The sequence below is a fragment of the Pongo abelii genome, chromosome X, assembly GCF_028885655.2.
Source record: "Pongo abelii isolate AG06213 chromosome X, NHGRI_mPonAbe1-v2.0_pri, whole genome shotgun sequence".
NCBI classification, from domain to species: domain Eukaryota; kingdom Metazoa; phylum Chordata; class Mammalia; order Primates; family Hominidae; genus Pongo; species Pongo abelii.
Window position 1 is genome coordinate 80216996 of NC_072008.2, and position 24697 is coordinate 80241692.

The window sequence follows — 24697 nt, forward strand, 5'->3', positions numbered from 1 at the left end:
ACCTGGTTTCAATACTATAAGGCAATAGTTACGAATACAGCATGGTACTGGTATTAAAATATACCCATAGACCAATGGAACAAAACACAAAATCAGAAATAAATCCATATACAGCCAACTGATCTTCGACAAAGCAAACAAAAATATAAAGTGGGGAGAGGACACCCTTTTCAACTAATGGTGCTGGAATAATTGGCTAACCACATGTAGGAGAATGAAACTGGATCCTCATCTCTCACCTTATACAAAAATCAACTCAAGATGGATTAAGGACTGAAATCTAAGACCTGACACTATAAAAATTCTAGAAGATAACATTGGAAAAACCCTTATAGACATTGGCTTAGCCAAAGATTTCATGACCAGGAACACAAAAGCAAATGCAATAAAAACAAAGATAAATAGCTGGGACTTAACTAAACTAAAGAGCTTTTGCACAGCAAAAGGAACAGTCAGCAGAGTAAACAGACAACCCATACGGTGGGAGAAAATCTTCACAATCTATACATCTGACAAAGGACTAATATCCAGGATGTACAAGGAACTCAAATCAGAAAGACAAAAACAAACAATCCCATCAAAAAGTGGGCTAAGGACATGAATAGACAATTCTCAAAAGAAGATATACAAATGGCCAACAAACGTATTAAAAAATGCTCAACATCACTAATTATCAGAGAGATGCAAATTAAAACCACAATTTAATACCACCTTACTCTTGCAAGACTGGCCATAATCAAAGAAATAAAAAAATAGTAGATGTTGGCATGGATGTGGTGAACAGGGAACACTGCTACACTGCTGGTGGGAATGTCAACTAATGGAAACAGTGTGGAGATTGCTTAAAGAACTAAAAGTAGAACTACCATTTGATCCAGCAATCCCACTACTGGGTATCTACCCAGAGGAAAAGAAGTCATTATACAGAAAAGATAGTTGCACACGCATGTTTATAGCAGCATAATTCGCAATTGGAAAAACGTGGAACCAACCCAAATGCCCAACAATCAATGAGTGGATAAAGAAGCTGTGAGATATATATATATATGGAATACTACTCAGCCATAAAAAGGAATGAATTAATGGCTTTTGCAGTGACCTGGATGAGATTGGAGACTATTATTCTAAGTGAAGTAACTCAGGAATGGAAAACCAAACATTGTATGTTCTCACTCATAAGTGGGAGCTTAGCTATGATGGATAGATACAAAGGCATATGAGTGGTACAATGAACTTTGGGGTCTTGGAGGAAAAGGGTGGGAAGGGCTTGAGAGATAAGAGACTACAAATAGGGTGCAGTGTATACTGCTCGAGTGATAGATGCACCAAAATCTCTCAAATCACCACTAAAGAACTTAGTCATCTAACCAAACAGCACCTGTTCCCCAATAACCTATGGAAATAAAAAAAAAATTATAAAAAAATCTGTATAGGCATGTTAAAAAAAAGGAAGGACAGAAATACCATTCAATTCAGCAATCCCATTACTGGGTATATACCCAAAGGAACATAAATTATTGTTTTATTAAAGACACATGCACACATATGTTAACTCCAGCACTATTTACAATAACAAAGACATGGAATCAACCTAACTACCCATCAATGATAGAATGGATAAAGAAAATGTGGTACATATACACCATGGAATACTATGCAACCATAAAAAATAATGAGATCATGTCCTTTGCAGGGACATGGATGGAGCTGGAGCCTATTATCCTTAGCAAACTAACACAGGAACAGAAAACCAAATGCTGCATGTTCTCACTTATAAGTGGGAGCTAAATGATGAGAACACATGGACACATAGTGGGGAACAACACACACTGGAGCCTACTGCAGAGTGCATAGTGTGAGAAAGGAGAGGATCAGGAAGGATAACTAGTGGGTACTACTAGGCTTAATACCTGGGCGATGAAATAATCTTTACAACAAACCCCCATGACAGAAGTTAACCTATGTAACAAACCTGCACATATATCCCTGAACTTAAAAGTTGAAAAAAAAAAGATTCTTGTGTCCCATCTCGGATCTACAGAATCAGAATCTCAAAAATGAGCCGCATTTTAACAAGCTCTACAATTATTGTGGTACATACTGATGTTTGAAAAGTACTGCCCTAGACACTCTTACCTCAGGCCGTCATAGTGAGTCCATACACTTAAAAATAAGCGTCTTTCCAAGTACTTAAAAGATTCAAAATGATAGTGGATCTGAAATGCCGCCTGAATCCCCATGACAACGTGTACACTGTAGGGCCCAACCAATAAAGATAAGAGAAGCTTTGGCGGTCAAACATACTTGGGAAGCTGCAGTTTCTAGAACAGTCTAGTAGAGGACAGGCTCTTCAGCAGCCTGCTAGGCATTTTTTTACTTCTACCTTCTGTTATGCAGACAAGCTAACTGAAGATGCGGTTACTGAGATATAATTTCTCTGCTAGATCACAAAGTCTGAAAACATGGGCCTTACGTGTGTAACTGTGTATCATCACCTGCAACCCCCAGTTTTTCCTGGCTCTACCAATCACCCAAAGTTCTGAATGCAGAAGCCCCAGGGGCCCCCGGAAGATCCTTCAAGCTGGCATCCTTGGCCTCGCTGCCGGGGCTTAGCTACCTGTGGGAATCCATCTAGCAAGGGTGACTCAAAGGGTTAACAAGTAGTGGCACCGCAGAGTGGCGGGGAGTGCAGCCAATAGGGTGTCTAGGCAGCAGTACGTCTGGTGTGGGCGGGAGTGAGCCAAAGTGTGCTAAAGGAAACCAACAGTGGCGTAGGGGTGAAAGGACAGCCAGGGTTAGATGTTCTGAGGAGGCGGGAGCAACCGAGAGAGCACGTGAGCATCTGTCCTTTCTAGCCGTTCCTCTTTATCTTTAGTGTTCGGTAGCAGCGGGGATAGCCCGGGGCCCGGTGTATGGCCACGGAGTTACAGTGTCCGGACTCCATGCCCTGTCACAACCAGCAAGTAAACTCTGCCTCAACCCCAAGTCCCGAGCAGCTGCGACCTGGAGATCCGATCCTGGACCACGCAGGGGGAAACAGAGCCTCCAGGGCCAAGGTGATTCTCCTCACGGGGCACGCCCATTCTAGCCTGCCGGCCGAGCTGGACTCTGGGGCCTGCGGCGGCTCCAGCCTCAACTCAGAGGGCAACAGTGGTAGTGGTGACAGTAGCAGCTATGACGCACCAGCTGGCAACTCCTTCCTAGAGGACTGCGAACTCTCCCGGCAGATCGGGGCGCAGCTTAAGCTGCTGCCTATGAATGATCAGATCCGGGAGCTGCAGACCATCATCCGGGACAAGTAAGCCGAGAGCGGAAGGGGAAGGGGAAGTGGAGGGTCTTGCAGGCTGTGGGCGGGGATTGGAAGTAAAAGGGCTAAGAGACAGTGTTCTTGGTCTTGGCAAACTTTGGAGATTGGGGTAAGACCTTTTATTTGGGGGGGGTGTGTGTGTGTGTTTGTGTCGTGTGACTCGAACGCCAACCTTCTCTTTCCAAGTTCCGGTGTTTAACATCACTTTGGGTGGGGAGGAAGACTTTATGTAGCCTCTGGGCTCTTTGTCTCTCCCAGGGAAGACAACTCCTTGGCCATTCCAGGCAAGTAAACTCCCCTATACTATGCGCCCAGTGCTTGTCCACATGGTAAACCTATAACCCAGAAATGGTTACTATCCAAGGTTATGCACTACCACCAATCACCTCAGGTTCATAAATAGAAATAAAGCAATTTCAAGGAAATTCTATTCAGGCCCTGACCCTTTGGTATTTGCTACTGCAAACAAGGTCTTTTAGTCTTGGAGTTCAGGTTTACTTGATCACATGAAAGCTTATCGTCCAGCTCTTATCATTTTTCACTGTAAACTCACAGAACATAGTTAATGGATCAAAGGGAGCCTAAAGGAGCCTTTGGCCGCTCCTAATCCCACAAACCAATGTAGCCAGAACTTCATGTTAAAATGTAATTTTGAAATTTCTAAACTTGCGTTGTAAATGGGTTTTCTCCAGGGAAATATGTACCATGATGAACTACAGCTGTTTTGTTTATTGGCCGCACTTTAAATGAGCAGCATGTCAAAACACCCCTTTTTTAGTGGCAGGAGTTGGGGGGGCATGCCTTGATCTTTTAAAAATGGCTACCGAATGACAGATGCCACTCCCTAAACCAGACTCTAGAAACCTTGTCTTACACTATTGTAATAATACTGTTTCCCTGCTTGCAGTTTTTCCTCTCTTCCACATGCACCCATACATTACTGTACAATCAATCTTCATAACACACATCTTTGATTCAGTGATTGCCCTACTCAGCAACCTTCTTTGGCTTCTCAGAGCCTACCAAATAAAGTCCAGGATCCTTAGCTTGATTGATATTTTTTGAGACAGGATCTCTCTCTGTCACCCAGGCTGGAGTGCAGTGGTGAGATCATAGCTTACTGTACCCTCATACTTCTGGGCTCAAGTAATCCTCCTGCCTTAGCCTCTGATTAGCTGGGACTACAGGCACATGTCACTGCCCCTGGCTAATTTTTTATTTTTTTGTAGAGATGGAGGTCTTGCTGTATTGCCCACGATGGTTTTGAACTCCTGGCCTCAAGCAATCCTCCTGCCTCGGCCTCCTAAAGTGTTGGGTTTGCAGGTGTGAGCCACCATGCCTGGTCCCCTTAACTTGGGATGAAGGCCCTTCTTCATAGTTCCTAGTATCAATTCTGAAACATATCTGTTTCTGCTCTCATCTGGAGTTCCCTATGTCTCCTTTATGCACGTTCAGGATACTTATTCTTCAGGGTGAAACACAGCATTAAATAATTGTCCATGTCTGCCAAGAAGCTTCCCTTTAATCATTATTCCTGGCTAATCTTCCCTGGTCTTTTTAATGCAAGATTCACCTATTTTGTATATTGTTATTTTTGTATGGATCTTATCCTGCCTATGACATCTTGAGGGCAGAAATCTTTTACATTTTTGAATGCTAGCCATGCCTTGCAAATAATAGATGCTCAATTGCTAAAGGTTTTTTGTAGCTCTTAAAATTATATTTATGAAACTATACTATTTTACTCTTTTTAATGAATCAATATTGAAAACTACTGTGGTTATGTTATCTAATAGATAAAATAGTGATCCTAAAAAATAGGAGGCATAGGTTTGCTGTAGTTGTGGTAGGGTAGGGGCAGCCAAAATAAATCTTACATGTACAACAAAGAAAAATAGATGATGATTCTTGTTTCTATAGAGCAGAAGTTACTAAGCTTGGGTCTTGGACTCCCTCATACCAGTAGATGGGTTCAGGGCTTTAACAAACCCTCATAAATTATCTGGGAAATTTTACTCATATGAGGATTTTTAATAGTTGTTTTTAAATAACATCTTTATTGAGATATAATTCACAGACCATACAGTTCAAGAATTTAAAGTGTATAATTCAGTGGTTTTAAGTATGTTCACAGCTGTGCATTCATCACCACAGTTTTAGAACATTTGTCATCACCCCAGCAAGAAACCCCATGCCCATTAAACAGTCACTCCCCATTTTCACCCAACCCACCCAAAGCCCCAGACAATCATTAATCTACTTTCTATTTCTAATGGTTTGTCCATTCTGCACATTACATATAAAAAATGTATATTCTGGATATTTCATATCATACAATATGTGGTCATTTTGTGACTCGTTTCATTTAGCATGTTTTCAAGGTTCATCCGTGTGGGATCATTCCTTTTTATGGTTAAATGATACTCCATTATATGAATATACCACAATTTGTTTATCCATCAGTTGGTGAACATTTGGGTGGTTTACCACTCTTTGGCTATTATGAGTAATGCTGCTATGAACATTCACATATGTGCTTTTTTTTTTTAGAGGGTGAGGATTCCTTAGCTTTTTAGATTTCACAAAGTGTCATGATAATGTAAAGGTGAAGTGCCCTTGCTATGGAGCTCGGAGAGGGAATGGCATTTAGCATTCACATATGACAAAATAATACCTGATTATACTTCATTAGTCAGAAAAACCTGGATTATGTAGTAAACCTGGGTGTAAGTGGAATCCTTTTTTTTTTTCCCTCTGAGTTTGGAAGGAGACAGCAGGATCCAGAGGAGTGATTTAGGCAATATGTTTAGCATCTCTGTGCTTCACCTTTATCATTTGTAAAATGAAGATGTTGGTAAATATCACATGGAGCCCCTGGGAGGCTAAAGCAAGATACTGTTCATGAATATTCATTATGAACTGTGAAGAGCTGTTCACATTTAAGGAATTTCAAGCCTCATGTTTGGATTTGTGCATGCTTCTAATTGCATTCATAAGTGCTGTCTTCTTGATTTGTCAGAAGACAGTAAAATGAATTTAACTCTATGTGGAATTCACATTTTTATTTTGAAAATGAATACTGGGATATCGTAGATAATTTTTATCTTGTTTTGATATAGTATGGAAAGACCCACCACAATTTTTAGTAATGTATTGATGCTTATTTAGCCTGGGGACATTGTTTTTAGTTTTGTTTTTGTTAACCAAATTAGAGGCTTTATATTCCCTTTCTTTATCTTTAAAAAATTGTCATCCTCTCTCACAAGACCTGTTTTAGCCCCTCTAGGAGGCTGGTTTAAGGTGCCTGTGGTAAGAGGAGCTATATTTACGTAGGTCTAGTTATGGAAGGTGCCATCAGTTATCATAACCTGTTCTCTTTGGGGCTTATTCTCTTCTCTATTTTGATGTGACAGCATAAATGTGCACTGTGGAGCTGTCCGATAATAGAAGCCACTGGAGTACATATTTTTTCTTTTATTGTTTCTAGTCCTTAGCATCTATATAGTGAAGGGATTGCTTTGTGAATTGACTTTGGTATGGGGAAATCGGGACTGAGCCAGCAGGACTGCATGTTGTTGTATATATGTGAAACAGGCAAGATTGAGAATATTGTCTGTATTGATTTAAAATGTCTTTTTAGTTTTTGAAATGTGCAATATTTGAAACATAATATGTTGGTTGTATTATTGAATTTCAAGGAAATAAATTTCTCTCTTTGAAAGTGCAGTAAACACTGAGTAGATTATTTGCTCAGCCATACGTATGTGGGTTGCTGGTGAACTTGGGATAAGAAAAGATTCCTTCATTTATGTCATTTTGTTGTTGTTGTTGCAATGGATTAAACCACACATCCTTCTCTTCTGCCTCCTTTATATACTAAACCCGGCAAAATCTGAGTAATGTGCTTTTCCTGTGAATATAGTTCATGACCTCATATTTAAGGCAATGTAGTGTATTTAAAAGATCATCCTCCCTGTCCAGTTTTTTATTTTTTAGTTTTTGTTTCTTGAAACATTAAAGCTGTTGTGTGAGCTGTTGAATGCTTCCTGTATATTTGTCCTAGGTGGGGCTTTGGCATGGCCTCAGCAAGCTGCTTGGATAAAAGTTTAGCAATGTTAGAGTATGTCAGTATGTGACATAGGACAAAAAAAGGAGCACATTCAGCCTGTGACTCTCTTTAGTCACCTGGAGGGGAGAAAATTATCCTTAGGGTGAATGAACATCCTATGTAACCCTAATATGAGTGCAATCTAATGTGATTTGAGTTATGTGACTAAGTAATGTATTGTCCTTAACCAAAGCTGTGTGCATCAGAATTGCCTGTGGAGTCTCTCTCTCTCTCTCTTTTTTAAAATACAAGTACCTGACTCCCATCCTTAGCAGTTGTTTGTATAGTCTTGAGTAAAACCTGACCACAGGTAACTGTGCTGTGTTTAGACTGGGCCATTGCCCCTGGGAGAATGGCCAGTCTCCCTTGTGTGCTGATTTGCTAGCCTGCTGATTTGGGCTATAGATAGGGTGATCCAGGGATTCTACACACTAAACAGAACTAGGCTAGAGAGCCTTACCTAGCATTACATCAACACTGGAGGAATCTCCCAACATTTCCTTCCAACTTGCACAAAACCAAAATGCCCACTGCAGAAAAAAACTGTGACGTGCAAATTGTTTAAAACATGGACATATTTTCGGTTTTTGTGTGTTTCCCATATGACTCCTCTGACTTTTAGAGCAGGAAGGAGGAAGTCACCACTAAGCTATATGGACCTCTGTTATAATATTTACTGGGCATATCCTGGTATACCTAACTAGACTGGACTCAAAGGAGGCAGAAAGGGGGTCTGACCTGGCACAGTCCCTGACACAAAGGATAATTAATGTAGCAATTGTAATCAGATAAAATGATAGTTTCTCTTGTTTTTCTGTCCCATTTTTTTTGCAATAATTTCAACATTTATTTTATTTTTTTAAAGCTTTCAGGTTTCACTTATTTATTTTTTCCCATAAGTTATTGGGGTACAGGTGGTATTTGATTACATGAGTAAGTTCTTTAGTGGAGATTTGTGAGATTTTGGTGCACCCATCACCCAAGCAGTATACACTGCATCATATTTGTAGTCTTTTATCCCTCGACCCCCTCCCACCCTTTCCTCCCAAGTTGCTAAAGTCCATTATATTATTCTTATGTCTTTGCATCCTCATAGCTTAGCTGCCACATACTAGTGAGAACATACGATGTTTAGTTTTCCATTCATGAGTTACATCACTTAGAATAGTAGTCTCTAATCTCATCCAGGTCACTGCAAATGCTGTGAATTCATTTTTTTAATGGCTGACTAGTATTCCACCATATATATATTTCATATATATTCCATCATATATATATTTGTTGGCCATTTGTATATCTTCTTTTGAGAATTGTCTATTCATGTCCTTAGCCTACTTTTTGATGGGATTGTTTGTTGTTTTTTTCTTGCTGATTTGTTTGAGTTCCTTGTAGATTCAGGATATTAGTCCTTTGTCAGATGTATAGATTGTGAAGATTTTCTCCCACCGTATGGGTTGTCTGTTTACTCTGCTGACTGTTCCTTTTGCTGTGCAAAAGCTCTTTAGTTTAATTAAGTCCCAGCTATTTATCTTTGTTTTTATTGCATTTGCTTTTGTGTTCCTGGTCATGAAATCTTTGGCTAAGCCAATGTCTATAAGGGTTTTTCCAGTGTTATCTTCTAGAATTTTTAGAGTTTCAGGTCTTAGATTTCAGTCCTTAATCCATCTTGAGTTGATTTTTGTATAAGGTGAGAGATGAGGATCCAGTTTCATTCTCCTACATGTGGTTAGCCAATTATCCCAGCACCATTAGTTGAAAAGGGTGTCCTTTTCCCCACTTCATATTTTTGTTTGCTTTGTTGAAGATCAGTTGGCTATAAGTATTTGGGTTTATTTCTGGGTTCTCTATTCTGTTGCACTGGTCTTTGTGCCTATTTTTATACCAGTGCCATGCTGTTTTGATGACTGTGGCCTTATAGTATAGTTTGAAATCAGGTAGCATGACACTTCCAGGTTTGTTCTTTCTGCTTAGTCTTGCTTTGACTGTGTGGGGTCTTTTTTGGTTCCATATGAATTTTAGAATTGTTTTTTCTAATTCTGTGAAGAATGATGGTGGTATTTTGATGGGAATTGCATTGAATTTGTAGATTGCTTTTGGCAGTATGATCATTTTCACAATATTGACTCTACCCATCCATGAGCATGGGATGTGTTTCCATTCATTTGTGTCATCCATTATTTCTTTCAGCAGTGTTTTGAAGTTTTACTTGTAGAGGTCTTTCAACTCCTTAGATAGGTAAATTCCTAAGGATTTTATTTTTTTTGGCAGCTATTGTAGAGGATTGAGTTCTTGATTTGATTCTCAGCTTGGGTACTGTTTGTGTATAGAAGAGCTACTGATTTGTGTACATTAATCTTTATCCAGAAACTGCTGAATTCTTTTATCAGTTCTAGCAGCTTTCTGGAGGAGTCTTTAGGGTTTTCAAGGTGGAAGATCATATCATCAGCAAACAGTGACAGTTTGACTTCCACTTTATCAATTTGGATGCCCCTTATTTCTTTCTCTTGTCTGATTGCTCTGGCTAGGACCTCCAGTACTATGTTGAAGAGGAATGGTGAGGGTGAGCATCCTTGTCTTGTTCCAGTTCTTAGAGGGAATGCTTTGAACTTTTCCCCATTTAGTATTATGTTGTCTGTGGGTTTGTCATAGATGGCTTTTATTACATTAAGTTGTGTCCTTTTTATGCTGATTTTGCTGAGAGTTTTAATCGTGGAGGTATGCTGCATTTTGTTGAATGCTTTTTCTGCATCTATTGAGATGATCCTGTGATGTTTGTTTTTAATTCTGTTTATGTGGTGTGTCACATTTATTGACTTGCATATGTTAAACCATCCCTGCATCCCTGGTATGAAACCCACTTGATCATGGTGGATTATCTTTTTGATGTGCTGTTGGAATTGGTTAGCTAGTATTTTGTTAAGGATTTTAGCATCTATGTTCATCAAGGATATTGGTCTGTAGTTTTCTTTTTTCGTCATATCCTTCCCTGGTTTTGGTATCAGGGTGATGCTGGCTTCATAGAATGAATTAGGGAGTGTTCCCTCTTTCTCTGTCTTGTGGAATAGTGTCAAGAGGAATGTTATCAATTCTTCTTTGAATGTCTCGTAGAAGTCTGCTGTGAATCTATCTGATCCTGGACTTTTTTTTGTTGGTAATTTTTAAATTACCGTTTCAGTCTTGCTGGTTGTTATTGGTCTGTTCAGGGTATCAAATTCTTCCTGATTTAAGCTAGGAGGGTTGTATTTTTTCAGGAATTTATCCATCTCTTCTGGGTTTTCTAGTTTATGTGTGTAAGGGTGTTCACAGTAGCCTTGAATGATCTTTTGTATTTCTCTGGTGTCAGTTGTAATATCTCCTGTTTCATTTCTTAGTGAGGTCATTTGGATTTTCTCTCTTCTTGGTTAATCTTGCTAATAGTCTATTAATTTAATTTATCTTTTCAAAGAACCAGCTTTTTGTTTCATTTATCTTATATATATATATTTTTTTGCTTCAATTTCACTTAGTTCTGCTCTGATCTTGGTTATTTCCTTTCTTCTGCTGGATTTGGGTTTGGTTTGTTCTTGTTTCTCTAGTTCCTTGAGGTGTGACCTTAGAATGTCAGTTTGTGTTCTTTCAGTCTTTTTGATGTAGGTGTTTAGGGCTGTGAACTTCCCTCTTAGCACTGCCTTTGCTGTATCCCAGAGGTTTTGGGAGGTTGTGTCATTATTTGGGAGGTATGTGTCATTCAGTTTGAAGAATTTTTAAATTTCCATCTTGATTTTGTTTTTGACCCAGTGATCATTCAGGAACAGGTTATTTAATTTCATATATTTGCATGATTTTGAAGGTTACTTTTGGAGTTGATTTCCAGTTTTATTCCACTGCGGTCTGAGAGAGTGCTTGATATAATTTCAGTTTTCTTAAATTTATTCAGACTTGTTTTATGGCCTATCATATGGTCTGTCTTGGAGAAAGTTCCATGCACTGTTAAATAGAATATGTATTCTGCAGTTGTTGGATGAAATGTTCTGTATGTATCTGTTAAGTCAATTTGTTCCGAGGTATAGTTTAAATCCATTGTTTCTTTGTTGACCTTCTGTCTTGATGACCTGTCTAGTGCTGTCAGTGGAGTATTGAAGTCCCCTACTGTTATTGTGTTGTTGTCTAACTCATTTCTTAGGTCTGTTAGTAATTGTTTTATAAATTTGGGAGGTCCCGTGTTAGGTGCATATATGTTTAGGATTGTGATAGTTTTCCATTGGACAAGGCTTTTCACCATTATATAATGTCCCTCTTTGTCTTTGTTAACTACTATTGCTTTCAAGTTTGTTTTGTCTGATATAACAACAGCTATTCCAGCTCGGTTTTGGTGTCCATTTGCATGAAATGTCTCTTTCCACTTCTTTACCTTACGTTTGTGTGAGTCCTCATGTGTTAGGCGAGTCTTCTGAAGGCAGCAGATAATTGGTTGGTGAGTTCTTATCCATTCTGCGGTTTTGTATCTTTTAAGTGGAGCATTTAGGCCATTTACAGTCAATGTTAGTATTGAAAAGTGAGGTTCTGTTGCATTGATTGTGCTCTTTGTTGTCTGTGTACTTTTTTTTGTTTTGTTTTTAGTTTTGGCCTTTTACTTGTATTTTTGTTATATGGGTCCTGCATGATTTATGCTTTAAAGAGTTTCTGTTTTAGTGTGTTTCCAGGATTTGTTTCAAGAGTTAGAGCTCCTTTTAGCAGTTTTTGTAGTGGTTTCTGTAGTTTTGATAATGGTGATTTCTCTTAGCCTTTGTCTGAAAAAGGCTATATCTTTCCTTCATGTATGATGCTTAGTTTTGCTGCACACAAAATTCTTGGCTGATTTTTTGTTTGTTTGTTTGTTTGTTTGAGAAGGCTGAAGATAGATAGCTCATAGCTTGTAGGGTTTCTGCTGACAAATCTGCTGTTAATCTGATAGGTTTTCATAGGTTACCTGGTGTTTTTGTCTCACAGCTCTTAAGATTCTTTCCTTCATCTTAACTTTGGATAGCCTGATGAAAATGTGCCTAGGCTATGGCCTTTTTGTGATGAATTTTCCAGGCGTTCTTTCTGCTTCTCGTATTTGGATGTCTATGTCTCTAGCAAGGCTAGGGAAATTTTCCTCAAATTATTCCCCCTAATGTGTTTTCCAACTTTTAGAATTCTCTTCTTCCTCAGGAACACGGATTATTCTTAGGTTTAGTTGTTTAACATAATCCTAGAATTCTTGGAGGCTTTGTTCATATTTTCTTTTTCTTTTTTCTTTGTCTTTGTTGGATTGGGTTAATTCAAATACCTTGTCTTCAAGCTGTCAATTTCTGTCTTCTACTAGTTCAATTCGGTTGCTGAGACTTTCCAGAGCATTTCCCATATCTAAAAGTGTGTCCAAAGTTTCCTGAATTTTTGATTGTTTTTTCTTCGAGCTATCTGTTTCCTTGAATATTTCTCCATTCACTTCTTGTATCGTTTTTGGATTTCCTTGCATTGGGCTTTGCCTTTCTCTTGTGCCTCCCTGATTAGCTTAATAACTAACCTCCTGAATTCTTCTTCAGGTAAATCAGGGATTTCTTCTTGGTTTGGATCCATTGCTGGTGAACTAGTGTGATTTTTGGGGGCTGTTAAAGAGCCTTGTTATGTCATATTACCAGGGTTTGTTTTCTGATTCCTTCTCATTTGGGTATGCTCTGTCAGAGGGAAGATCTAGGGCCAAAGGCTGTTGTTCAGATTCTTTTGTCCCATGGCGTGTTCCCTTGATGTAGTACTCTCCTCCGTTTCCTACGGATGTGGCTTCCTGTGAGCTGAACTGCTGTGATTGTTGTCTCTCTTCTGGATCCAGCCACCCAGAGAGTCTGTTCAGCTCTGGACTGGTACTGGATGTTGTCTGCATGGAGTTCTGTGATGTGAACCGTCTATGGGTCTGTCAGCCATGGATACCAGTGCCTGTTCCAGTGGAGGTGGCAGAGGGGTGCAGTGGACTCCATTATGGTTTTTAGCTTTGGTGGTTTAATGTTCTATTTTTTTGCTGGTTGGCCTCCTGCCAGGAGGTGGCACTTTCCAGAGCATCACCTGTAGTAGTATGGAGAGGGACTGGTGGTAGGTGGGGCCCTAGAAATCCTAAGATTATATGCCCTTTGTCTTCTGCTACCAGGGTGGGTAGGGAATGAACATGAGGTGGGGGCAGGGCTAGGTGTGTCTGAGCTCAGACTCTCCTTGGGCTGGTCTTGCTGTGGCTGCCATAGGGGATGGGGTTGAGATGCCCAGGTCACTGGAGTTGTGTACCTAGGAGGATTATGGCTGCCTCTGCTGAGTTCTGCAGGTTGTCAGGGAAGTGGAGGAAAGCCAGGAGTCACAGGCCTCACCCAGCTCCCATGTAAACTGAAGTGCTGGTCTCACTCCTACCATGCCCCCTCCAACAGCCCCAAGTCTGTTTCCAGGCGGTGGGCACGACTGGCTTGAAAAATTGCCCAGGCTACCGGCCTCCAAGTTGAGAAAGAAAACTTCTCCCCTGCCTGTGGAGTCTGCACACTGGATTTGTGCCCTCCCCCTAGTTCTGGCCAGGAGGCTTCTCGCCCCGTTGAAATTGTTACAAAGTTCAGCTAGAGATTTCCTTCTCCCTGTGGAGATTTACCCCCTGCTCCTCTGGCCTCCCTCCTGATGGATCCCTGTTTTGTCAGGCAGGAATGGGCTGCTTGGGGACCCAGCAAGCTTCCAGGGCCTTTCTGCTGCTTCCTCTACCCCTGTATTTTACTCGGCTCTCTAAATTGACTCAGCTCCAGGTAAGGTCATACATTTCTCCCTCAAACAGACCTTCAGATTCTTCAGTGGGGGTGTGTGTTTGGGAGGGGAGGGTCTCCCTTTCTCACTTCCGCAGTTGGGGCACTCACAGTATTTGGGGTGTCTCCCAGGTCCTGCAGGAGCAATCCACTTCCTTAAGAGGGTCTGTGGGTCCTCTCCTCTGTCCTATTTTGAATGGTCACATTGAACGCAGCTTTGAGGTGCAGGTAAATAGTTATTGACACTCTATGAGTTTATTAAGAAGGCGCTAAAGTGCTGTGGCCTTAATGACTTGCACCTGGCAAAAAAAAAAAAATAGTAACATAATATTATTTTTTTAAAACTTTTTGCTTTTGGTTAAGTTTGCTCCAAATTCTTCATTGGGGGTTTGTTTTTGTGAAAGTAAAGAAAGGAGAAGGAAAACCATTCATAAATCATCTGTATACTATGACAAGCTTTGGGACTATATTTTAGTGATCACATAATAATAAAGTAGTTATGGATGTAAAGCTCATGTTTTCACTAAACATTAACTTTAAATGAAGCATCACTTTGGTTAAAACCTGCCAGAAAAGCTTTTTTGTTGTACTTTCCTTTAACTTGTTGCTCAAAACCAAAAAAAGCACATTAGAGCTGAATTTGAGTCCATTTAATTCTTCCTCCTCAACTTAGATTGCCTGGCAAAGTACAGGATGCTCAGTTAAATCTGAATTCAAATAAACAATGAATAATTTTTTATGTTAAGTATGTCCTAAATATTTCATGGGATTTCTGAAATACAAATTTACTTGGGTGGGGGGGGGTGGGTCCTGATTTTGATTTACTTAATCTGACAAACCTATGCCCAACTACAACACCCAACCTGCCCCTCACCCCATATGCTACAAGCAAACTTTGTATATAATCCTCCCAGAGAGAGTGGTATATTTAAATTTTTGAAATGACAAGTAATTCAGTGCTACTAACATTTTATTTAAATTAAGTTGTTTTTGGGTGATAAGTCACAAGATTTTGCTTTAGTCATTGTTGGAAAGGGTGTATTCTTGTATGTGGTAACCTTAGTACATATTTTACAAGCCATGTTATAAAAACTTTTCCCTCTTCAGAAGGAATATTTTAATGATGTTTTATTTGCCTCCCAAACTCTTTCATTGTTTTGTTGTTTGCATTGTATATACATATCAATCTGATTCACAGGGAGAGAAGTATCATAAAAGGACATCTAAAAAATTGGCTACCTTTTAGTAGTAAGCATTCCCTTATTAGGGCAAAATATAAGTCATTGCTTTTCTCAGAGACTTGGAATTGGAGAGCTCCAAGCTGTGAAGAATCTGACTTTACTTTTGGAAGCCTCACTGTTCTCATTGCTAAAGTGGTAGTGATAATAAAATCTACTTCTTAAATTGTATGAGGATTAGATGAGATAATATACCAAAAGTGGTTATTACTGGGCACCAAGGAAGCTTTTAATAAATGGTGGCCTCTGGAAAAGAAGGTAGTAATATGTGTATAGCATTAGGTACCTCCTGTAATTTATGGACCTTTTTTAAGAAGAGTTATATACTTAAGTCTTTGTGATTTAGGATATATATATATATGTCACACACACACACATACGTATGTATATGTAGTTGTTAAATTGATTTTTGTAAAAAAAAGATGAGGGTTGTTAAAGTGTATTCTGAATAGAGAGAAGAAACAGAATGAGTGATAAAATGTCAATATCTGCTGTGAGAATTGAAGTTGTCATTATCCCAGGGGAGAATCCCTCCATTTAGAAGTTGTAGTAATAGTAATAGTACTAGTAGTAGTGAGGCCTAGTGAGAAGATGGGAGAAGCTCCCCATCTTAACATTTTAATATTATAAAAATATTCATCTTTTTCATATTTCTATATCTTGTGGATAAGTAAATATTAGTTTATTGAAAGAAAGATCAGTGAGACTCTTAAAAGGTTTCATGTTGGTTTGGGTCTACTATGAGATATAGATATTTTTAAATATATACAATTGCTACAGCCCCAGGAAATGTTAAAGTGCTTTATAGACAGTCTCACTTAATATTTAGGAAACAGTCAGGTTTAACAAGTCCACATTAAATTGAGGATTTGCAAAAAATTCTTTGAAATAAAACAGAGACACAACATACCAAAATCTCTGGGATGCAGCAAAAGCAGCATTAAGAGGAGTTTATAGTGCTAAACACCTCAAAAAGTTAAAAAGATCTCATTAACAATCTAATGTCACACCTAGAGGAACTAGAAAAACAAGAAAAAACTAACCCCAAAGCTAGCAGAAGAAAATACATAATTAAAGTCGGAGTGGAAGCGAATGAAATTGAAACACAAAAATTCATACAGAGGATCAACAATGTCAAAAGTTACTTCTTTGAAAGGATAAACAAAATTGATAGACCATTAGCTAGATTAACAAAGGAAAAAAAGAGAGAAGATCCAAATAAGCACAATCTGAAAAGGCAAAGGTGACATTACAAATAATCCCATGTAAATACAAAAGGTCCTCAGAGACTATTATGAACAACTCTAGATGCAAAAACTAGAAGATCTAGAGGAAATGGATACATTCCTGGAAACAAACATTCTCCTAAAATTGAATTAGGAAGAAATTGAAACCCTGAACAGACCAACATTAAGTTCCAAAATTGAATAAGTAGTGAAAAACCTACCAACCTAAAGAAGACCTGGACCAGATAGAGTCACAGTTGAATTTTACCAGACATACAAGAAGAGCTTATACCAATTCTACTGAAACTATTCCAAAAAATCAAGGAGGAAGGGCTCCTCCCTAACTTATTCTATGAATCCAATGAATCCAGCATCACCATGATAACAAAACCTGGCAAAGAAACAATGAAAAAAGAAAACTTCACGCCACTTATGATGAACATAGATGCAAAAGTCCTCAACAAAATACTAGTGAAACAAATTCAACAGCACATCAAAAAGTTAATTCGACATGATCAAGTAGGTGCCATTACTGGGATGCAAGGATAATTCAACATATGCAAATCACTAAATGTGATTCAACACATAAAAAGAATTTTAAAATATATGATCATCTCAACAGCTGCAGAAAAAGCTTTTGATAAAGTATACCATCCATTTATCATAAAACCCCTCAAAAAATCATTTCCTAGTTATCAAAGGAAAATACCTGAAAATAATAACAGCCATATATCTATAACACACCCACAGCCAACACTGTACTGAATGGGCAAAAACTGGAAGCATTTCCCTTGAAAACTGGAACAAGACAAGGATACTCACTCTCACCACTCCTATTCAACACAGTACTGGAAGTGCTAGCAAGAGCTATCAGGCAAGATAAATAAATAAAAGGCAACCAAATAGGAAAAGAAGTCATCAAACTATCTCTCTTCATGGAAAATATGATTCTATACATAGAAAACCCTGTAGATTCCACCAAAAGGCTCCTGGAACTGATAAATGACTTCAGTAATATTTCAGAATACAAAATCAATGTACCAAAATCAGTAGCATTTATATACACCAATGATATTCAAGCTGAGAGCCAAATCAAGAACACAATCATATTTACAGGGCTGGGCACGGTGGCTCATGCCAGTAATCCAAGCACACTGGGAGGCCAAAGCAGGAGGATCACTTGAGCTGAAGAGTTCAAGACCAGCCTGGGCAATATAGTGAGACCCCATATCTATAACGTAAATAAATGAAAAAAAAGTTCCATTTATAATAGCTGCAAAAAAATACCTGGGAATACATCTAACCAAGGGGGCAAAATATCTCTACAAAGAGATCTACAAAACACAGCTAAAAGAAATCATAGGTGACACAGTAGAAAAACATTTCATGCGCATGGATTGGAAGAATCAATTTTGGTAAAATGGACACACTGCCCAAAGCAATCTATAGATCCAATGCTATTCCTCTTAAACTACCAACATTATTTTTCTCAGAATTGGAAAAAAAAAACTATTCTGAAATTCACATGGAGCCCCAAAAGAGCCAGAATAGCCAAAGCAATCCTAAGCAAAAAGAACAAAGCTGGAGGCATCACATTACCTGACTTCAAACTATACTACAAGGCCACAGTAACCAAAACAGCATGGTACTGGTGAAAAAACAGACACACAGACTGATAGAACAGAATAGAGAACCCAGAAATAAAGCCACAGACTTACAGCTATTTAATCTTCGACAAAGCCAACAAAAATAAAGAATAGGGAAAGGATTACCTATTCAATAAATGGTTTGGGGATAGCTGGCTATCCATATGCAGAAGAGTGAAACTGGACCCCCACTTTTCACCAGGTAGAAAACTTAAGATGGATTAAATATTTACATGTAAGACCTCAAACTACAAGAATCATAGAAGAAAACCTAGTAATTACCCTTCTTACCATTGGCCTTGGGAATTTATGACAAAGTCCTCAAAAGCAATTGCAGCAAAAACAAAAATTGACAAGTGAGACCTAATTAAACTGAAGAGCTTCTGCACAGCAAAAGAAGCTATCAACAGAGTAAACAGGCAACCTACAGAATGGGAGAAAATATTCACAAACTCTGAATCTGACAAAGGTGTAATATCCAGAAATCTGTAAGGAACTTAAACACATTGAACAAGCAAAAAACAACCCCCTTAAAAAGGTGCAAAAGACATAAACAGACACTTTTCAAAAGAAGACATACAAGCAGCCAACAAACATGAAAAAATGCTTATCATCACTAATCATCAGGTAAATGCAAATCAAAACCACAATGAAATACCATCTCACACCCATTAGAATGGTGATTATTAAAAAGTCAAAAAACAACAGATCTTGGCAAGGCTGTGTAGAAAAGGAGATGCTTATACACTGTTGGTGAGAATGTAAATTAGTTCAGCCAGTGTGGAAAGCTGTTTCAAGATTTCTCAAATTATTAGAAACCATTCGACCCAAGAATTCCATTACTGGGTATATATTCAAATGAAAACAAATTGTTCTACCAAAAAACCACACGCACTTGTATGTTCATCACAACAGTATTTACAATAGCAACGACATGGAATCCATGTAGGTGCCCATCAACAGTGGATTGGATAAAGAAAGTGTGGTAAATATATATGATGGAATCCTATGTAGCCATAGAAAAGAATGAAATCATGTCCTTTGCAGTAACATGGATGCAGCTGGAGGCCATTATCCTAAGTGAATTAATGCAGGAACAGAAAATCAAATACTGCATGTTCTCACTTATAAATGGGAGCTAAACACTGGGTACTCATGGACATGAAGATGGCAACAGTAGACACTGGGGACTACTAAATGGGGGAAGGATGGAGGGGGACAAGAGTTGGGAAACTGTTGTGTACTATACTAAGTACCTGGGTGATAGGATCATTTGTACCCCAAACCTCAGCATCATGCAATACACCCAGGTAAAAAACCTGCACATGTACCCCCGAATGTAAAATAAAAGTTGAAAAAAAGTAAATTAAAAAATGAGGATTTGGCTTCCAGTATGAATCCCATTCTTTTGTTGTTTCAGTGTGAAGATCACTTTTTAAAATGACTGCCTTTGGCGTTTGTCTTATTGCTACAGGTGTGTGACACATTTGTTTATGTGAGGAGGTGTCAAGAAAAGTGGGTTCTCAGATATCGTTAAATCTGCATCACTAAACCTGCTTGGGGTTTGTACAATTTAAAATATGCTCAGCTTAACATTAATTAGATATCTATACTTTGGATTACAAGTGCCTGGATATCATTATCTGTTTAAATATTTGATATTTGGTTATTTAGATATATTTAAAAATATTCCAGGGATGTGTGTCTGTGTGTTTTTTACATTGTGATAATTTTACATTAGACTTTATTTGGAACTATTATCAAATAGAAGATAATTAATGTGTCTTTCAAAGCTTTTTTTCCAGTAGGAGAGATTACGGTTATGATTTAAAATGAAGTGTGTGGAATGAAGAAGATCTGGAGTCTGGTTCATATTAAAACATCCCTATTAACAAATAATTCAGCCTAGTGTTGTGTCTAAAATAGAGCCTCAGAGAATACATGCAGCTTCATTGATACAACAAGTAAATACCTGCTTTATGAAGCTCTAGTCTTAACAATGTTAAAGATTTAAATATGATATTGAAGGCCATTGTGGAATTTAAAAAAAAAAATAAACGAGGTCAACTTATTGTATTCTAGATATACTTTAATTTCTAAATGGATTTAAAATGAATAGTATGGATCTGAAGCCTGTCTATACAGCTGGAACCAGGTAAGTAATTACAGCTTGCAGTAGAGTTACTTGGAGTGGTAAATGATTTTATTGGAGGTCAAATAGCTGTCAAGAGATAACAGCTCATATTGGGTTCTCATAGTGTGTACCTTTTTTGGAATATAGAGAAAGTAGGTGCTTATTATGCAAAAGTTATCAGCTGAGGCTGATTTTTTTGTGGGGGAGGGTGTGAAAGGTGGTAAAATGTTTGATTCCAAAGTAAAATAACAGATTTGGGTGACTCTGATCACTTAACCCAATATACTGTTTCTCTGTAATAAAGTGATATCTAACTGTTCAGAAATTAAAACTGACATTTCAGGTGTCTCCTATAATATATAACACCACATATGTCTTTAAGTCAAATCCAGACTTCTTTCTTGTTGAAAAGCTATGTTCTGGCTGCCTAGGTAAGTTTGTATAGACGTAGCAAACAGAGCAGTAGGTTTCAGTATTTTTTGTAGTTCACGGTAGTGAAGATTAATTATATAAATGAAAGGTGCTGGTGTAATTGTATAGTCTTATTTGAAAACCACAGTACATGAAATTGAGCCTGTTTTAAAGGGGCTCTGTGTGTGTGTAGGTATGTGTGGATAGAGTTTTCTGAGTTTAAGGATTTTTTGTAAATAAACAACACAGACCTATATTCTTGCTGTTGCTCAATTGTGGTTTATATTTTAGAGAGCTAATAGCTGTAGTATGATAGAACTGTGGTTACTCTAAGAAACCTAATGCCATTTGTGTCAGGGCTATTTCATTGCTTTTTCCATCTCAGAGAAATCAAATGCAACTTGAGGCAAAAGAGTGGAAATTAATGATATACTGAGATAATATGTGTTTGCATATATCATTTCGAGGCTGTTTTGGAGAATACTTTAGGTAGTCCATAGATAGGCAGATGGGGATTTTTAAGTACATAAGCTGTAAATCAATCCATTCAGTCAGATCATTTAACTTATATGGAAGAAGGATGAGGAACAATACTACATTTTTATGTACAGAAATAACATCAGTTATTTAACATTCCCTTTTTGGCTCGTTAACAGCTTGTGGGTAGACGTAGCCCTGGATTATTATTACTTGGTTACCTTAGGATATTGACCAGAGGAAATGGACAGGAAAATGGCAGAAAGATCTAGGGAATGAAGTACTCATTTGAAAAAACAGTCAAAAGGAACAAATTATCAATTATTTGAGAATGAGTTCTCAGAAATTAGTTTATATGTTTTTGAAAGCAGTAGCAAAAGTAGAGGATTTATTTATTGGTACCATTCTAGTTCCAAAAAGGATTACAAAGTAGATGGGTTACTTATCTTGGTAATATGGGTTTTAGATAAGGTGAGTTGAGGGGGAGAATGGGGAGAAACTGCTTTTCTTACTGCAAAGTTTCCTCTCAACTTTAGCTCTGGGCTTCCTCTCACCCTCCAGGGGTAACTTGTTCATCTCCCGGTTGACTAATATGTACTTGGGCAGCTCATTGGGGGACTGCATGATCTTTTCAGTTCCAGTCTCTAATGTTGGTATCAAATAAGCATTTTCATTATTGATCAAGTCATCTCATTTAGGTGCCTGTATCCTAGTAAAAAGTATCTTGCCTCAGTAATAGTCTGTACATGTAAGCATTTAAGCTTTTAGTATGTTATAGGTCTTAATATCAGTGTTACTGTACGTATTAAATAATATTTTGCCTTAAAGCTCTAATTTAGACTAAAACTTGTATTATCTTTTTTTAGGACAGCCAGTAGAGGTGACTTCATGTTTTCTGCGGATCGTTTGGTAGGTGGGGACTTTTCATTTTCATTTCCTTGTTTTGCCTAGTGATATAACCATGGTAGACCAAGGGATATTTTTGTTCTAGAGCATTCTGGGGCTGAAAGAGATTGTACTAAGTAACCATCATCTTGCTAGGCTAATGAAGTGTTGTTTCACTGTTGCATTAAAGATCTACTTCAATACTTTTCACCACAAAGCATTGCCCATGAACTAATTCCCTGTATTTCTGAGATACCACTACCTCTCAAATGGATCTTGGTAACTTGAGTCTCAGCAATTCTTAAGTGCCTCCTCTTAGGGCAGTGAAGTGCATTAAAAGAAAACCAAAAATGTAAGGAGACCTCATAGTTACACTTGTGGTATCCAACAAATGTACAAAAATATATATTTCTTGTAGTTTACAGTGGCGGCGGGGGGAGGCTTATTTTGCCTCTTCTTTCCTGTACTAGCCTTCACATGTGAAATAGTACATTTGACTGTCTATGCTTTCCTCAGGCACTTCCTATTAAGAATTGACCAAGCCCAATTCTGTTTAGCTAGTGTGATCTGAGAGGATCTCAGTCCAAATTGGTTTGTCTTCAGGGTAAGCACTGTGTTTTCTTCTTGTGTTAATATCTAAGCATGCTCAGTGCTTGAAGTGAGGTTTACATGTTTTCTGCTGTGGCTATTAGTTTTAATCCACAGCAGAAAATACATTACATTCAGGAAAGTTTAGTGTATATTTATATTTATATATAGTTTAATGTATATTTATATTTAGTATATATTCATGAAGTTTAGTGTATATTTCATGAATGTATTTCACTAAACTTGTGTGAATCAGGCATTGTGCCAGGCTGTGTCCAGAGAGATGAGATACAATAGTGAAGAATGTAGGCATGGTCCCTAATCTCATGGTGTTTATGATCTAAATACTAGATTTGCAAACTAAGTACCAATTTAGTTTGGGAAAGAAAGGAATGAACGTGGCTTCTTAGCCCCAAAGTTATAATTAGATTAAGGTAGATGATTAAAAGGAATGTGAAAAAAAGGCATGAAACTTTTCGTTTAGGTTTTGCCTGAGGAATTTATTCCAAAAGAGCATAGACAACTCCTGTTCTGCTTTTCGTCGTAAGTATTCTTGGTTCAGAGACCAATTTTATTTAAAATTATTTGAGTTTTCAGTGGCAGTAATAACTCTTGGATAGTAACAAGATAAATGTGGTTGACATTCCTGGAGCAATAGTTAGGTCGTTCTGTCTTTTATGCTTTTATCAAACCAAAAGAACAGGCTTGAAGAACTTGTATCTTAATGGCTGCTGTTTTGGTGTTTACTGGTAGAAAATGGTTCCTCTTTTGCTGTTCTTATGTTCTTTTTCTATAGAAAGTAGGAGTTAAGTTCATGGTTATTGTAAGATGCTTCTCTGAAAGGGCAAGCATAATCTTCGCCCAGTGAGATAGTAAGGACCTATGGCATAATTCGCCTGAGGGGATGATGATTTGGATCTCTCTCTGTTCTCTGCAGGTGGCTTTGAAGGTCCTGATACGTGGTGAGAAAGGGTCTGTTGTGGTTGTGGTAGAGACTGGAGCTATTTAGGTTTATCTTCTTGAGGATTTCTAGTACACTATCTCCTGCAGCACATGTCATTAATATATATTATTATATATATATTAATTTTATCCTGAATTTGTCAGGGTTGGCTTCCTTGGCCCTCAGATCTTTGGGTTCTTTATATTTTAGTCACTCTTCTGATTTTATGCTCTCCTGTAAGAGTTGGGCACACTAATTTCTGTCCCAGTGTTGGAGGGGATGGGGATAGGAGGTAAGACTCATTAGAGGACTGTTACTAGGAGGAAAAGATCTAGGCTCTTCAAAGAAGAGAATCCTCTTTTACCCTTGTAATTTGCTCATAAAAAAAAGATCTCCACAGAAGATGGTGGCTGGAGGTGAGTATGCACACATATGCAGTATTCATGAGGTGCCTGGGCCCTCTGTCTGATGCTGCAGGCTGACAAAATCCTGGCTTATTTAGAATTGATTGTTTTAATGGCAGCAGGGTGTTATTATATGTTGTGATAACAGAGCATAGGGCCTGGTGCTTCTCCCTGCTGTTGCAGATTCTCAATCAGTAATGTAATATTGATTGGATAAAATGTGCATTGCAGACTCAGCATTACTTTTATTGTAGTTGGCTTTGGTTGTTCATGGAATTACCATATCTTGTTTTTGGAGGCTCTTCTAGTAGTTCTGAGTGACGCTTTCCTTTGTACCACACATTACGATTGATATGAGCCTTTTCTTTAGCTGAGAAGCCCCAGTGCATTTTACTGGATCCTCCTTCAAGCTCAGTAAATTGGTTCAGTCAATGCACTCATTTATTTCCTCTGAAGAAGTTTCAGGCTTTATTTACATTATGGTGGGCCTTTGTTAAAAATAATCTGACTTAATGATTTCCAAGGTACTGAATAAAGCAGAGAAATTCCCAGTGAGCACTATT

At 38.2% G+C, this 24697-nt stretch overlaps 1 protein-coding gene across 8 annotated transcripts in view; it reads left to right on the forward strand.

Annotated features, from left to right (window-relative positions):
* The first annotated feature begins 2721 nt into the window (after positions 1-2721).
* The window catches only part of UPRT (uracil phosphoribosyltransferase homolog), a 30569-nt gene continuing 8593 nt past the window's right edge, over positions 2722-24697 (forward strand). For 2 of the 8 annotated variants that reach the window (XM_054544737.2, XM_054544738.2), the window contains exons 1-2: positions 2735-3298; positions 22181-22223. In XM_054544737.2, coding sequence (XP_054400712.1) covers positions 2913-3298; positions 22181-22223 — 429 coding nt within the window. In that variant the 5' untranslated portion in view covers positions 2735-2912. The other 6 variants (XM_054544739.2, XM_054544741.2, XM_054544740.2 and 3 more) reach the window with 6 other exon arrangements.